At 35.1% G+C, this 17,363-nt stretch overlaps 1 protein-coding gene across 1 annotated transcript in view; it reads left to right on the top strand.

Annotated features, from left to right (window-relative positions):
• LOC136034790 (very long chain fatty acid elongase 7-like) overlaps positions 1-17,363 on the top strand; it is a 57,852-nt gene that overhangs the window by 7,567 nt on the left and 32,922 nt on the right. The window contains exons 2-3 of the mRNA XM_065716202.1: positions 1,683-1,870; positions 13,649-13,729. Of these exons, the coding sequence (XP_065572274.1) occupies positions 1,683-1,870; positions 13,649-13,729 (269 nt within the window). The remainder of the gene's footprint in view (positions 1-1,682; positions 1,871-13,648; positions 13,730-17,363) is intronic.

The raw sequence follows: 17,363 nt of genomic DNA, 5'->3' as shown, positions 1-17,363 counted from the left end.
AGTTTTTTTATTTAATTTCTGAACGTTTTTGAATAAATGCATGTTTGATTTTGGCTCTCCGCACATAAATGATCAAAATGAAATTTGTATATTAATTCTTTTTTTGGCTGAATGGCTTTCTCTTAGTTTTGATCAGATGATTTTGAGAAATAAGGGGTGGGGAAGGAGGCCTAGTTGCCCTCCGATTTTTTGGTTACTTAAAAAGGCAACTAGAACTTTTAATTTTTAACGAAGTTTTTTATTAGTAAAAAATATACGTAACTTTTTCTTAACTTACGTAACAAACTTTTATATTCTTAATTTTTATTATGTATACGAGGGGGTTTGTACCCTCGTTAATACCTCGCTCTTTTCGCTAAATCGTAAGTTTTGTCCCAATTCTTTAAGAATGACCCCTGAATCAGTAAGGCCGTAGAATGAACAGTTGAAATTACTAAAAATACTTAAGCATAAAGAGCGAGGTATTTATCTCCTCCTAAATACCTCTTTCTTTATGCTAAAGTATTTTTAGAACCCCTCATGGGCGTAATAATCTCTGTTCGTTTTATTTTCAATGCTACTCCTTACTTTCAATTGAAAAAACGTTTTCATGTTTGTTTTTTCATTGTTTTTTTATAGTAATGCTGGAAAATCCTGCGCCCTTGTCATTGAATTTTTCTTCCCCCATGACATATTCCTCCAAGGAAAGATCCTCCCACTTAGCCCCCTCTCCTCAACCCCACCCCCAAACCAAAAAAATCCCCCTGAAACGTCTGTACACTTCCCAATAACCATTACTATATGTAACACAGGTCAAAGTTTGTAACTTGCAGCCCCTCCCCCAGGGATTGTGGGGGAGTAGGTCATTCCCAAAGACATAGTTAATATGGTTTTCGACTACGCGGAACAAAATGGCTATCTCAAAATTTTGATCCGTTGACTTTGGGAAAAAATGAGCGTGGGAGGGGGCCTAGGTGCCCTCCAATTTTTTTGGTTATTTAAAAAGTGCACTAGAACTTTTCATTTCCGTTAGAATGATCCCTCTTGCAACATTCTAGGACCACTTGGTCGATACGATGGCCCCTCGGGAAAAGAAAAAAAGCAAACAAATAAACACGCACCCGTGATTTGTCTTCTGGCAAAAAATATGAAATTCCACATTTTTGTAGATAGGAGCTTGAAATTTTTGCTTTAGGGTTCTCTGATACGCCAAGTGCGATGGTGTGATTTTCGTTAAGATTCTATGACTTTTAAGGGGTGTGTCCCCCTATTTTCCAAAATAAGGCAAATTTTCTCAGGCTCTTAACTTTTGATGACAAAGACTAAATTTGATGAAACTTATATATTTAGAATCAGAATAAAAATTCGATTCTTTTGATGTATCTTTTAGCATCAAAATTCCGTTTTTTCGAGTTTCGTTTACTATTGAGCCGGGTCGCTCCTTACTACAGTTCGTTACCACGAACTGTTTGATTTCTGTTTGTTTTGAGTTTTATTTATTGATGTGATTTGTAGTAGTTTTACGCTTGGAAGGTTATTTTACTTCATTTCTGCTCGTTTTTGGCTTAGTGGATCTGTTTACTTTTCTTTGAAAACTTGTTTTTTGGGAAAAGTTTTTTAAACTAATTTTCTAGAAAAAAATGTATTTATTTCTTAAAAAGTTGTTCAATAGCTTCAAAATAAAAATAAAACTTTTGTTTTAGATTCTCGCGTTGCAGAATGGTTTCTAGTCAAGTCACCAATCCCAGTTATCTGTGTTATGATACTCTACATAATTTTTGTAATTGTCGCCCCAAGAGTAATGGAAAATAGAAAGCCTTTTGATCTCAAATTTGTGCTCATGGTCTATAATGCATTCCAGATATACCTATCTGCTTGGATGGCATATGAGGTAAGATAATATTTTCTTTCTTTCTTTCTTCTTTTCCTGGTGTGACTTTGGAAAATGTTTATTATAGTTACTTCATTTTAGATAGTGCATGTTTACCTTTTATACCTAGGGATGCAATATTATCTATAATATGTTCCAAAAGCTTATGTCTCATGATAAAATTTAGCACCCAAGTTCACAAAAAAGTAGGTTTTCTAACACAGATTACTTGACATCCAGAAACCTTGTTGTGTCCCAAGTATATATGCAATATGCCTTGTTTTAATGGGTTAGCTGTTGCATGGGTATCGGTATAATGTTGATCAGTATCTCTACTTACTCCTTCTGAGAATAAACTGGATCCTCCAAACAGTAGGTGCTTATGTTCAATACACAACACACGTTCACTTATAGCAAATCTTCGTTTAAATTCAGATGCAACTCAAATTTAAAAGTCGTACTTCGGTAAAGAGACAGCATTTGTACCTTGGAAATCAATTGCTGATGAAAATTATAATATCTAAAAGTTTCTTTAGGGATACTCCTTCAGGATAAATCTTGCTTTTTCCTATCAATGGTTGTATTCCTTGTGCAATAAGCCTGTTCAAGATTGCCTCCTTTGTCCAACAAAAAGCATATGTTCACATCTCACAAAAACTCATTCTTACTGGAATCCTGCATTTGTAAGAAACCATCATAAGTTTTTGAAAACGAAATTACAAAATTAATTTTTACTTGTTTTGTTCATTTGGAGGGCGTAAGCTTAGTCAGCGATTTAGCCCTTTTCTGGATTTTCTGTTTTTCTGTTGTGTTTTCTAGATGAATTCAAAATGTTTGTTAACGAGACAGAGGAAACCAGCTGATTCAAAATTATTTTTAATGACCAATAATTTTATTCTGTAACACTTTTCAAAGTAATAAAAATGGTTGTGTTTCTGTAGCATTTTTGAGTTCGTTTTCAGTATCTGTGCTTAAATAGATTGAGAAAACCTCTTTTCTTTAAAAGATTTATAAAAAATTTTAATCTTTATAAAAAACGAAGAAAAAAAGCATTCGTTTATGTGACAAAACCAAAGGTGTTCATTCTATTCTCTGTAATATCTATTTTCCATGTGTGAGTAGTATCCCCTCAATAACTGTAAACCGACCCATAGCTGCTACTTCTTTCTTCGTTTACTGATTTAAGATGACAAAGAAGTTTAACGTCGATCCCCTGAAGACGCAGCTGTTATTAATTTTCTTCAAGTTACAGGTGCACGTTACGTAATAGGGAATGTCTTTAAGAGATTCGAGTGTCTGTTACATAATAGGAGTTGCGCGATTTGTTGAATTTATTGAGTATGACGTAATCTTGCGTGACTTTTTGCATCTTGTAATCGCTTCAGTATTATTTCTGCATCGGAAGAATAAAAATCTACATCTTATTTTTTTTTTTTTTTAAGCGAAGATGAAACATTCCAAAAAGGTGTATGTACGTTATAGTGCTGTAGTAGCATTAAATGCCGGGGAAGAGAAATATTTGAATTATGAAAGTGCTTCGTAATTGGATATGTAAGTGGGCATTGCCATGACGCCATGACAGTAAGGAGTTCAATTTTTTTACAGTACCGAGAAAATTCAAGCGTTATAGAGGTGGATAACCGCAAGTAGCATAACAAAAAATCATTTGGAATATAGTGACTTTGGAAAAATTGACAACTCTAGATGATACTTTTCAAAGATCGTCAGTGCAAAAGAGAATCTTTCGCACTTTATCAGTGCGAAAGAGAATGATAGACGTTATAATGAAAAATGAGTCTCCGTCTTTGGGGCATTGTTTAAGACTTGTGTTTTGTTGTCCCGAGGCATTTAGTCAATTTATTAATATATTAATCGAAACAAAACAAAATGATATTGCGCATCTGTTTTAAGATTACCCGGAGTTTCAGTTACTCCTCCCATTTCTCTAGTGACCCAATAAGCGATCAGCATAAGTGAAAAGTGATAGCAAAGAACGTTCGTTATATGGATCGCAAGTTAATTTCTCTTTGGAAGTAAGACAGTCAACATTGAAAATGTTTTGCGCATGTCCATTATGTTTGTATACATTGAGCATCTGGTCACCCTGTGAGAATTGTACTATTATTGATAACTAATGAAAAGTGTAGATTATGTAATTCGTATAAATTGCATAGAGAATACGCAGTGCAAGTTAAAGACTATAAGTCCTGTCTTGAAGGGATTTGTGACTCTCACCTAAGAGGTTTCCTATGCTCCAATTATCACTATAATAAATGGGAAAATACTTACCTTGGCATGATTGCAAAAAACCTTAAGCTTTACTTCAGTTCATTTCTAAGAGACTGGTATCGTCGTGGTTTCAAATTGTTTTAGGGGAAGAACCTGATCTACGCTTCAATTGCTGGGATAATAAGAGAGTGGTTTTCACGACATTGCTGTGAAGATACTGGCTATTATGACTATAAACCCACTGATTTTTATTTGGCTGTTACCGAAAGTGATTCTTTATATGAGAATTTCGTATGTAAAATTGCTTCAAATAAGCAAATTGAAAAATACGAATTTTGTAATATGGATTAAAGTAGTATGATTGACTAATACAAACAGATACAAACTGACAAAGACAGATACTGGGACAATCAAACACCTGCTCAGACACACAGCCACAGTGAGAGAGACGAGCAAACAGCCAGTTAATCTATACCTGCACCTGGGTACCTTTAGCCAACCTTCAATCCCCACCTCTATTTTTGTTTAAATACCTTCATTCGCGTATTACCAGAACCATTAGTAAGAAGTTGACCCTCATCGTCAACTGTTAGTTTCAGGCATGTATTGTCTCCGAGCACTAACTTCTCTGGAAATACTTCTCTCGTATATGCACCATTATAAGAGTTGAATCTTTTCGATACTCCAAAGGAATTTAATCTCTCATTGTCATGACAACGCACACATACATTTCCAGTTAGATCTCTATTAATGCTTGTCTCGTAGTTCAAATATTTGTCTTTGTCAGCATTCAACGCAACGATAACTTTATCATGTGCACGTACTTTCTTTGAATATTTCATCCCCACTTATTTTTAATATGATGCGAGTGTTATCATTCCCTTATACAATAAATACTGATTGAAAACATAGAATAAACTAGGTAGTGTCGATGACCAGCCATAGAGTACCCCTGTGGCAGCCGCATTAAAAGAAAGAACATCCAAAAAACCATGTTCACCAGTCGAAAAAAGTCCAAACAATTCTGAGTCCAAAAAAGAGGGGAAAAAGTTTAGGAGATGGGCATTGGGGCCCTTGGAAGCTGGGTCATGGATGACCAAGGGCCGTCGTATCGCTGCTTAAAATATTTTATTTCAACTTTATCCATACCCCAATACTGAGCAATATTTTCAAAAATGACCAAAAAACAAAAAATATTTATATAATTATCATGACTTGAATATTGAGTATTATAGAAGATTGAACATTTACTAATCATGTCCTGATAGGAATATTTAGATACTAAGTGTTTAGAGTCTGTGTCTATGTCACCACCACTACTGCTATCGTCTTTGCTTTAAGCGTCCTCGTTGATTTCTTTTTGTGATGTTCCTTATATCATTTGTTTCTGTGTTCTTCCTTGGGTTTGTTCATTTATTTGTGCCTGTGTTCCTTCGCTTCTCTTCTCCTGGGTTGTTCGCTCGTGTGCCCTTACCCTCCTGTGTTGCTTTGTTCCTTTGCCCAGGGGCGGATCCAGGATTCTTTTTAGGGGGGGGGGGGGCAAAATATTTTACTCCGATAAACTTGCGAATAAAGAAATGCTAGCAATTAAAAGGGAACCTCAGCGATTATACGCCCTTTCTAGGTTGTGGGAATGGTCGTAAATTTAATCTAAAACCTGCTGAGGGTTAAAGTTATAATAAAGCTGTTGAAATTAAAACAGTGTAAAAATATTGATACAAGAAGCAGTAAGTTATTGAAACCACCGCTTCATAAAAAAAAATGAAAAGCTGTACACTCTACGAAAAATATGTTTAATATGGCAGCATGATATTATCCCAAAACCCACCACTACGTTAGGGGGTGTGCGTGCCCCCGCGCGCCCACCTGGATCTGCCACTGCTTGTACCCACCTTTTTCCCGTTTTTCTTGGTCCTGTTCGTTCCCGTGATTGCTCCTATGCTAAATTGACAATAAAACCTCCCGTTATTTCAATATTTACCTTCGTTACAATAGGCCTTGACAGTGGTATATCACTGTCAATATGGCTGATATGACTGATGTCATATCAGCTTCTATCTTCTCTTTTTTTTTTTTTTTTTTTTTTACTGAAAAGTACATTTGATTGTTAAGTTTATTTTTATTAATATTCCAAGACAAATGTATAAATTCACGATTTCCATATATTTGTATTGTTTTGTATCTTCACAAAATCTGTTTGTTATATCCTTTTGTATGTTTATAACACAAATGAAAGGCTTTGTCTTTTTTTCTGTGTTATTATGATCAATGGCTGTGCTGCCAAGAAATGTATTTTTTGTGAAAAATTTCATTGTGTTTTAATTTAACCACTTTCATATGTTAAAACAGCTGCTAGTAGTTTCACTTTCCAAGAAAATTTGCCCCGTCCAAAGATTTTTACGACCACATCTTTTATACGGTGCAGTCGGATCAAGAAAAAAATGTGGTGAAAAATTTAGGAATTATACCCATGCGTTAACACTGTAATTCACCGTGCGTAAAAAAACCTACAAAAGCCATACCTAAATGCTCATATTGTGGAAAAACTGAGGATGATAAAAAAAAAAATTCTGATGAAAAATTTGAATTCAGCATAAAAAGTTGCTTGAAGAACGATATAGACGTTCCATGTGCCAAAATTTTCGTCAACAGGTGTCATTAACCGGAAGATAGGCCATTGAATGTTTTCGCTTTTACATCTTGCAAGTAGCAAGTCCGCAAGATTTAGAAACTCAATTTCGTTCTCATTTCAGTAAGAAACTGCTAAAAAGTTTTTCTTGAAGGTTAAGACACGCATTTCAAGGAGTGCAAATTCTTCTTCCCCAGAGATTGTCCTGAAGGAACCTCCTCTATATGAAAGTAGAAAAACAATGGTCTTAAAGTCCTTTTAATTTATTTTTTGATCCCCCCTCCGACTTGGAAAAATCCGTCTATCTCTTCCCCTTAAGTGCGAAGCTGTGAGCTAAACCCTGGTTAAAACAAAAACTGTAATAAGGTAGATAGCCCTATTTGGGGCTAGAAATTGATTTCAAGTGCGGAACTTTCAAGTTTCATTTCAAGTGTGATCCTGTATATTTAAGGCAAACCCTATGAAATATAGGTACGTAGACTCAAGAAATTGTAGAAAGGTGAGGGATTTAAAAAAAATAATGCAGATATGTCCAAAATAGAGGCGAGGGGCAATTTTGTTTTTTTTTAATTTTTTTTTCAATGAAAATGCAAAAAATGGATTTTTAAAATGTCGGAGAGTAGGGTTGAAAATACTTAAATTGTAATTTCTGCAACATTTTGAGAGGTCGTTTTCTATTGGGCAAAGTTCAAGAAAACCAAAAATGACATCAGAATGGAGCAGTGGTATTATTTAGAACCCATTTACGTTCTACGTGAGGTGGGTAAATAATCCAAATTTATAGTTGTGCAGTCTTTTCCAGAGTTATGATTATTTTCTAATAATTCAAGGGTAGGGGGACTGAAAACAAAATTAGAATTCGAAAATAAAATCAATAGGTTAACCCCATTGTAAACTGGGTAACTAGGGGGTAAAAAGACTTCATTTTTTGTCTGTGGTCTACTTATGATTTTAACTGTGCTTAATAGCAATTCCAGCCAGTAAAATTCTGAATTAATCTTACCCCTTTTCAAAGGGGAAGGGGTCAGTTTTGCTTACATTGATGTTTTTGTGCTTATTGTCGCTCCTGCCCCCACTCTTTAGCACTGGAAGAGGGGAATGAAAGTATCACAGGATTACCATCTCTAGCTATGTTCTTGGATTTGACAGGTTCGTTTGTCAAGCAAGAAAGGTAAAAGCTCTATAAAAAAGAAACACACGGGAACACCTTGATCACAACTTGACGTTTAATCACTAGGCTATTGATTAAAATGCAGAATTTGGCTTACTTATATGGATCACCTTCAAAAAGACCACACTATTCAAAAGAAAGGTTAGGGAGCATGACTGATGGCACTATTAACAAGGAATAATATAGAAATGGTCACTTTTGGCAAGCGCGTTGAATGTCATCACGGTCACTTTTGCAGTTGCAGTAGATCCGTTTGAGAAGTGTTTCAGGAGTGATGCATCAATCATAACAGGTACATATTCTTTTGACGAAAATTTTCATATCTAGACTTCGGGCTCTAGAGCTGGCACTGGGTACGACCTTGTCATCATCTGAAAATGAAAACTCATGTAGTGGGGTACTTTGCAGCAGTTGACATGGGCACTTAGTGTTCGGTGTGGAACAAAACTAGCCGTACTGGCTGCACTCGATGTGAAGCGACGGTAGTGGAGCTCAGGTAAAGCTTTGTCAGATTTAGTTCAGTATAAGCGTAGAAGACCTCTCTCATCTACCTTAATGAGTTTTTCCCTGTTTGCTGAAAACATTAAACTATTTTATTGGCTTTAACACCTAGCATCAGCTGTGTCATTTAGTACTGAAAGGTTACCAATACCATGCAACCGCAAACTGGTATCATCGAAGTTGGGACGAACAACGCTGACTTTGTCAGCTCTGGTGCTAGATCTTCAAGTAAATGATGTCAAAAATCTTCACAGTAAAAGTAAAATTTTCACTTTAGAAGCTCTAGTCTGGGAATGAAGAGATGCCTGCCGAGATGCGGGATTTTCATAGTGTATCAGCAACACACATTACTCGATATAATTTTGAATCAAACAGGACTCCCCTTGCTCGGCTGAAGACGGTGCAGTTTTTGCTATGAAAACATCTGCATCACCTATGGCTAGTTAGACTTGGCACCCGGCTTCCGCAAAGTTCTCTAGCTATCATTTTAATTGTATTCAGTTTGTTGTCTCAGTTGAAGAGAAAGCCTTCTTTCTTGTAAGCAAGCTGCATGGTAAAAGTGAGACTGATTAACGTCAGTGTTCCTTTCATCTGCTTCAGATGGGTTTGATGTCTGATGGTCAGTTCAGTTGCATAACAGTCAAGAATGACGTCAGTTAAACTGAAATAATTCTGTACAAAAGGTAAATAAGAAACAACACATCCCCGTAAGCGAATAAAGTGTCTGATCCTACTGCATAAAACAGCCCTGGACCATAGACGACAGAGCTATTGGTAAGTCCTGCCTAGTCTGCCGGCCACGTTGTTTCATGAGACTCGAATACTGCCAACCCGAGTGTTAATAGCTCAGATTTGAACGTATGTATCAGATTCGAAGCATCTGGTTGACCAAACATTTTTATTCCGATCTTTTTTCCACAAAGCCCCTACACTGACAAAATGGTTTAAATATTGGCAATGTCTCTGGAGATGTTCGACTAACCGATGTTCAACAGGCTGGGGGTATTTTAATTAGCTATTGGCAGTAAGGGATTGCACCAAAGCGTTAACTTTCGCAGAAGTTGGATTAGGCGACGTACATTCAGCTTTTTGCACTTCCGACAATCCTCGACCTCTTGTCAAGTCTCGGTTTGTTTTGAGACTCTTCGTCAAGATCTGCTCAGTTGCTAGATGAGGAAACAGTTGTGCCCAGCTTCCGTCGCTTTTTCAAATCACGAATCAGTTTCCGAATCATTTTTCAGTTTTATTATAAAGCTGTGGGCCTTAACTACCTAATTCGCGAAGAACAGAGCTGAAAAAAGAGTCAATTGGATGTCTGGTATTGGCGGTGTTCGGTGGCTGAAAAATATGGAAGCTTGTCTTAGGTAGTTTAGAAACACAGTTCAAAGCTGCCAGATCTTGGAGAACCTAGAAACCTCCTTCGAATTATGTTGGACATTATTCATGTATTGGCAACACATCTGCGTGGTTCTACTGTACAATTCTGTAGCATTCCCTTTCTCAGCCAATCCTGTGACCGCCCTTGCACAGCCAGAAATTTTCGGTGAACCCCCGGTGACAGCAACACGTATGGGCTCACTTCTTGCTTACGGTCTAAATGATTTACTTGATGATGGAATTTTTAAGTTCTACCTTTGTTTTCTGTCTATAAGGGCGTAAACTACTAGAAAATGACCTTCAAATCTAGAAATACTGTACATAATAAAGTTTTGACTTTTTACATCCTCTAACCTGGCGAGAAACCAAGTATTAAATGATTCTGGTTCGAATATTCTTTTTCGGTTTTAATTAGTAGCAAACGACCTTTCTATTGCAGAAATTAAGATTTGAGTCCCCACTCCCTTTTCTTTTCCCTAGGAAAGGGGGTGCTCATGTACGAAAGATTTAGGATGTGTCGAAAAATTTTCCGGAACATTTTGGTGCCAAAAACATTTTTATTGCTCATGTTTATTGCAAATGTTGTGGTTTACGCTTTTTTCTGTCTCTACTAGACTATCATCGCTTTCAGTTATGGCGAAATATATGCGAAATGAGATCAATTTTGGCGGGGAAAAGATATGTCTTCGGTTTCTCGTGTCCTGTTTGCCATGGAACTTAACAGCTTCAAAAATAAGTCTAACGTGCAGGTTCAAAGCAAAACGGATACACTTATGGTTTATTTTTGTGGATTTCCGTGTCCCCAAGTCCATTAATTGGACCATTCCCCGTCGGTAAGGACCATCCTGAAAAAACATCTTTTTACGGATGTAAACACGCACCTTAACCAAAAAATTAAAGCATGCTAATATAGATAGCTTAAATGACCTTAATTCTAGCAGCAAGCGTTATATAAACTATCGGATGAGACTTGAGTCCCATAAAGAGCTAAGCTTTAGTTGTGCCTCTTCAGGGTGTCCGTCAGATCCTACATCCGTTGGTTAGGGGTTAAAAAAAGCTTACGAAACTAAATTCAAATTGTCCTCTTTTCAGTAGTGAACAAGATAGTAAATCCAAGCTAAAAAAAATCTTGGGCATGATGGTCTGTCTTCTGGTGCTTCGTGATGACAGATAAAATATTATCCATAGAAGGGCTATATTTGTAACTTCAAAGAACATATATGCTCTAGTTGAATATTTCAGAAGACATTTGACCAACCCCAATTTTTTTTTTCTCAACCTTGCATATTCACAAGGGTATTCCCTAAAAATAAAGATTTTTTTTATAAGAAAATTTTGTATGATAAGATTATCTATATCCCCTTGGGAGTCGAATTATTTTAAGAAATAAATATTATCTATGTGTGTTATAACAGCACTCGGTACTGCTAGCTACAAAGCCTGTTGTACAATTTGTCTCCTCTTTAATCAAACTCTTTAATCTTCGCTAGTAAGTGCCTAATATTGATTTTTTCTCCGCAAATGTAACTTTCATTTGAAAATCTGCAAAAGAAAAATAAATAAGAAAAAAGCGGGAATGATAATAACATAATTATAGTAATAACCTAGTTCAAGTTCCTTCAATGTTTAGTCTAATTTCACTACATGACAGATTATGACATTATACACTCACGACATCACTGCACGACATGATACAACAGAAAATAAAATATTTGTAGAAGGTGCCTACAAAATGAGTTATACTCGAAAACCGGCTCCCTTAAATAACAATAATAATAAAATAAACAACCCGCACCGGGTTCCATGATTTCGTAATAATTGATCATTATTAATTAGCTATAGTTTTAAATTATTTTTAGAAAGCGAAATAGAAGATTGTGAATCCGCATAACTTTCATAAATGTTCCAAAACTTTATTAAGGTATTGAATTTGTTGGAGAAAACCTAGATTATTCAGCATGAATTCTAGGGCTTTGGAACATTAGATCCCAGATATAGAAAAAATGCTGATGTCTATTTTTGAGTTTTTCAGATTATCCACTATTGCAATATCATCCAATTCCATGGATAATAAAGAACTTAGTGTACATATAAATTAGTTTGACGCATCGTTAGTAATTTTTTTCGTTCTTTTTTTTGTGCGTAAGTTAGGTTGAAGAAGTGCATTTTAAAACGAATTGATTCTCCGTAGTTAAGGATATGGACAAACTCCAAAAATCTGGAAATTGTTTGACCAGGTCATTGATGTATTAAGGCCAAAATCACCAGTAAATATTATCTTTGAGTTTCCTATTACGTTTGTGTTCTTGGTGAAATTAGCCTCTAAATGGACACATGTTTTATCAGTAAGCCAGTAGTGAGGCTTTAACAATGCTCTTTATACTCTCAATACTAACTATACCCTCAATACTTACTAAAAATTGGTAGTAATGCTTTTACTATGTGTCAAATTAGTTTAAATCATCCTTGAAAAATTTTGTTGTTTTTCGTTTGCCCAATTTTGCTCTATTTCTCTGACACGTTTAAGAGGACAAACCATCACCCTGTGCCAAAGAAGGTTTTTACTAGGAGGGGTATCAGAGGTAGGTCATACCAGCAATATGATTGGTATTAAGGATCTCCTATTATGGTTGAATTTTTAAAAATTAAATCCAAAAATTAGGCTACACATGAAGGTCCCACAATCCGCCCTCTCAGAAATTTCATGATATTTCTTATTTGCCTCCATATTTCAGATAATTTTCTCGTTTTTTATCCTTATTTGTTTTGTACTATTGTCTTTACATCGAAGAATCTTACACAGTAAAATGGAAAATCAAAGATAAGCGTATGATTATTTGAATGAGGATTTAGATTAGGGGTTCAAAGTAAGCCAATTGTCAGCAGAGTCAGTACTAAAAAGGGTGATACTAGAGGGAATGCAAATACTTGATGAGTTCACTTCCGATATATTCTCAGGGGGCCTTAACAAGAATAAAATATTGATAACAAGAACGGGTCTATGGCAGGTAGAAAAGAAAAGGGGAATAATTACATGTATATTTCGCCTCTATCAAACAAGGCGCCATCAGTATTGAGAAGAAAAGACTTAAAACAAACCTACAAAAATAGGAAAAAAAACCATTATAGAAGAAGAATTAAAAGAAAGAAATCAAACCAAAGTTGTTCAATTGTTACTTTATTCAGGGGGCTTCAGCACCAGTTGGCCTCCTGGTTTGCTACGATCATCATCTGTATTAATTGTAAATTCTTTGCTTATTATGTTGACTAAGATTATATGTTAACAATACTTAGATTTCATTACTCCCTTCTAAACGGTAGGTATCAATATCATGGAATAGAGATTGTTGTTGGTAGGCAGGGGGGCTTAAAATACTCTTCATCATAAAAGAGAAATGACTCGACTTATTCCAATCGCATATAAACAAAGAAAACAATATTTACGATTCAGAGAGATAAGAAAGTGGTTACAAGTGGATGTGCCTCTAAATGATTAAGACTCAAAATTTTTCAGGCCTAGTAAATACCCAATTAATCGAAAATTGTACTTACCCGTTGGATAAAGTTACTACAAATTTATGTTACTTATGCACCGTTAAAAGCTAGAAAAGCCATTGCTTAAAAGCCAGAAAACATTTGTGATCCTCATTTTTTTGTAACTATCCTAAATCAAACTCTGTGATCGGGTCTGAAGTTACGATCTGCGATCTGGTCAAATCGACTATCAGACAATCTGATTGTCGATTTGGGTATCGAACCGCTTCGGCAAGGGGACTTCCTTGTGTTTGGCTGTTTTCTCTTTTTCACAGTAATATTTTCTTTTTTTCAACGTTTATAATAATTTTGTGCTTAGTGATATACTCTTTTGACGATGATGACATTTATGTTCTAGACCTTTATGTCTGCTTGGTTATCAAACTATGATCTCAGATGTCAACCAGTGGATACTTCTACAAGTCCTTTAGCTATGAGAGTAAGTTCAAAGCCATTTTTAGTCATCTTGAAACCGCCTTGTACTGGTTCTTGCTTTCCACTTACCGCTTTAACGAATTATCTACTCTGTCAATTTTACGAGCTAGGCTATTAAACAGTTCGTGGTAACGAGCTGTTGTAAGGAGCGACCCGGCTCAATAGTAAACGAAACTCTAAAAATCTTAATTTTGATGCTAAAAGATACATCAAAAGAATTGGATTTTTATGCTGATTTTAAATATATAAGTTTCATCAAATTTAGTCTTCATCATCAAAAGTTACGAGCCTGAGAAAATTTACCTTATTTTGGAAAATAGGGGGAAACACCCCCTAAAAGTCAAAGAATCTTAAGAAAATCACACCATTGCATTCAGCATATCAGAGAACCCGATAGCGAAAATTTCAAGCTCCTATCTACAAAAATGTGGAATTTCGTATTTTTTGCCAGAAGATTGATCACGGGTGCGTGTTTATTTGTTTTTTTTTCAGGGGTCATCGTATCGACCAATTGGTCCTAGAATGGTACAAGAGGGTTCATTCTAATGGAAATGAAAAGTTCTAGTGCCCTTTTTAAGTGACCAAAACAATTGGAGTGCACCTAGGCCCCCTATCGTTCATTTTTTCCCAAAGTCAACGGATCAAAATTTTGAGATAGCCATTTTGTTCCGCACAGTCGAAAACCATAATAACCATGTCTTTAGGGATGACTTACTCCCCCAAAGTTCCTGGAGGAGGGACTGCAAGTTACAAACTTTGACCAGTGTTTATATACAGTAATGGTTAATTGGAAGTGTACAGACGTTTTCAGGGGGATTTTTTTTTGGTTTGGCGGTAGGGTTGAGGAGAGGAGGCTATGTGGGAGGATCTTTCCTTGGAGGAATATATCATGGGGAAGAGAAACTCAATGAAAAGGGCGCAGGATTTTCTAGTATTACTATAAAAAACAATGAAAAATAAACATGAAATTTTTTTCAATTGAAAGTAAGGAGTAGCATTAAAACTTGAAACGAACAGAGATTATTAAGCATATGGGGGGTTCTAAAAATACTTTAGCATAAAGAGCAAGATATTTAGGAGGAGATAAATAAATCGCTCTTTATGCTAAAGTATTTTTAGTAATTTCAACAAACTTATTCTACGGCCTTTCTGATTCAGGGGTAATTCTTAAAGAATTGGAACAAAACTTACGATTTAGTATAAAGAGCGAGGTATTAACGAGGGGACAAACCCCCTCATATACATAATAAAAATATAAGAATATAAAAATTTGTTACGTAAGTTAATTCTTAAGTTACGTTTATTTTTACTAATAAAAACGTTCGTTAAAAGTTAAAAGTTCTAGTTGCCTTTTTAAGTAACCGGAAAATTGGAGGGCAACTACGCCTCCTTCCCCACCTCTTGTTTCTCAAAATCGTCTGATCAAAATTAGGAAAAAGCCATTTAGCCAAAAAAAGAATTAGTATGAAAATTTCGTTTTAATAATTTATGTGCGGAGAGCGAAAACCAAACATGTATTAATTCAAAAACGTTCAGAAATTAAATAAAAAAAACTAGTTTTTTTTAACTGAAAGTAAGGAGCGACATCAAAACTTAAAACGAACAGAAATTTGTCCGAATATGAAATGGGTTTTCCCCTCCGCAATCCCTTGCTCTTTACGCTAAAGTTTGAATTTTTGCCACAATTCTAATTTTTTAAACAATTAAAAACTTTAGCGTAAAGAGCGAGGCGTTGAGGAGAGGACAACGCATTTCATATACGGAGCAATTTTTGTTCGTTTTAAGTTTTAGTGTCGCTCCTTACTTTCGGTTATAAAAACTAATTTTTTTTTATTTAATAAAATGTTGGCCAGGACTTATTCTCGAACCGTCCTATTGTCACACCTCGGAATAAAAGTAAAATTACGGTCGGCTATAACACCAGCAATATATCCCGTGCATAAGGTGATGAATTGTGCTATGTTTCAGCTACTTGCAATTATAACTCATAGGGAACGTTAAGGGTATATATATATATATATATATATATATATATATATATATATATATATATATATATATATATATATATATATATATATATATATATATATATATATATATATATATATATATATATATATATATATATATATATATATATATATATATATATATATATATATATATATATATATATATATATATATTGGAAAGATAGAAACTTGGCATAACAGGTCTTCTGTATCTATGACCGATCATCGATTTTCAGTTCAAAAAAAGGAAGAAAAAACACACACTTTGAGAACAATGTAGCGTTGATGTAGGCTTTTCAAACTTAGTTCTCGCTGTTTAAATTTTGTGCTTCTGTGGTTTAATTTTCACTTATAATCAGCAAAGGACACATATTGTTCCTAATTTTTTTTTTATCGTTAAGTGTGGTTATTGTGTCGTTCCGGCATTGTACAGACTAAATTCTACTGTTTTTAGGCCGTTTATTGCAAATTGAAATGCTTAAATTTTCCTCTCAGTAAAACCTGCATTCCCATCTACTAATTACCTTTTCAGGCAATGAAAACCACTAGGATAAGTTCGACCAGTGAGAATATCCTCATTGAAACTTATTCCACGGGCTCTTGGTGCGTCAATAAAGTGGATAAAGGTGTTCATAAAGTTGAATAACCGTTTTCCTCATTAGTTTTGGTCTGTTTTATTAAACTTTGATACAAGTTATGACTATTTTTTTTAAATTATCCAAGAAAGAGCAATTTTTTTTTAACTTTTCTTTCTGCCATGTCTAACCAAGATGGACTTCTGAGACGTAAGTTAATCTTGATTAACTTGACTGAATAAAAAAAAAATCAACTAATAGTAAGGAGCACCATTAAAGCTCGAAACAAGCAGAAATTATTCCGTATATGAGGGGGCCTTCCCCTTCCTTAGCTATCGCTGTTTACGTTTAAGTCTGAAAGTTTTTTTCTAAAAGTACTTCTCATTCAAATTCATCGACCCCTGTATTTCAGGATTCGTGCTTAAAGAATTGGGAAAGAAGTCGAATTTTAGCATCAAGAGTAAAGGATGAGGAAGGGACCCTCCCCCCTATATACGGAATATTTTTTGTTTGTTTCGTATTGTTTGTTTCGTATTTTAGTGTTGCTCCTTAGGCTACTTCCAGCTGAAAAAAAAATATCTCGAATTTTGGTCTCTCTCCAAGGCTGGTTGCTCTCCAATCTTTCCGGTAGCTTGAAAAGGGCACTAAAATTTTGGTTCGGCCATTGGTTCGATGCGATTACCCCCGGAAAAAAAAAATTGTCACGCATCTGTGATCTTCTGGCACAAAATACAAAATTCCACTTTTTTGTAGATTGAAAGTTGAAACCTCTACACTAGGGTTCTCTGATATGCTGAACTTGGTGGTTTGATTTTCATTTTGATTGCTTGACTTTTCGGGGATGTTTCTTCTCCCTTTGTCTTGTTATCAAAATTTATTTTTTAGAGTTTTGATTAGTATTGGGTTGAGTGGTAAAAGAATTTAGTTTGAGACAAATATACAAAAATGAAAAACAGTTGCAAAATCATTTTCCATAACAAAATGAATTTTATTAACTGAGACAGTTCATCACTCCACAATTTAATATTCAGTTCAAAATATTTGCTTC

The sequence above is a fragment of the Artemia franciscana genome, chromosome 13 (genome assembly GCF_032884065.1).
Source record: "Artemia franciscana chromosome 13, ASM3288406v1, whole genome shotgun sequence".
Classification (NCBI taxonomy): Eukaryota; Metazoa; Arthropoda; class Branchiopoda; order Anostraca; family Artemiidae; genus Artemia; species Artemia franciscana.
The sequence above is the reverse complement of the archived record's forward strand: the minus strand, read 5'-3'. Positions and strand labels throughout refer to the sequence as shown.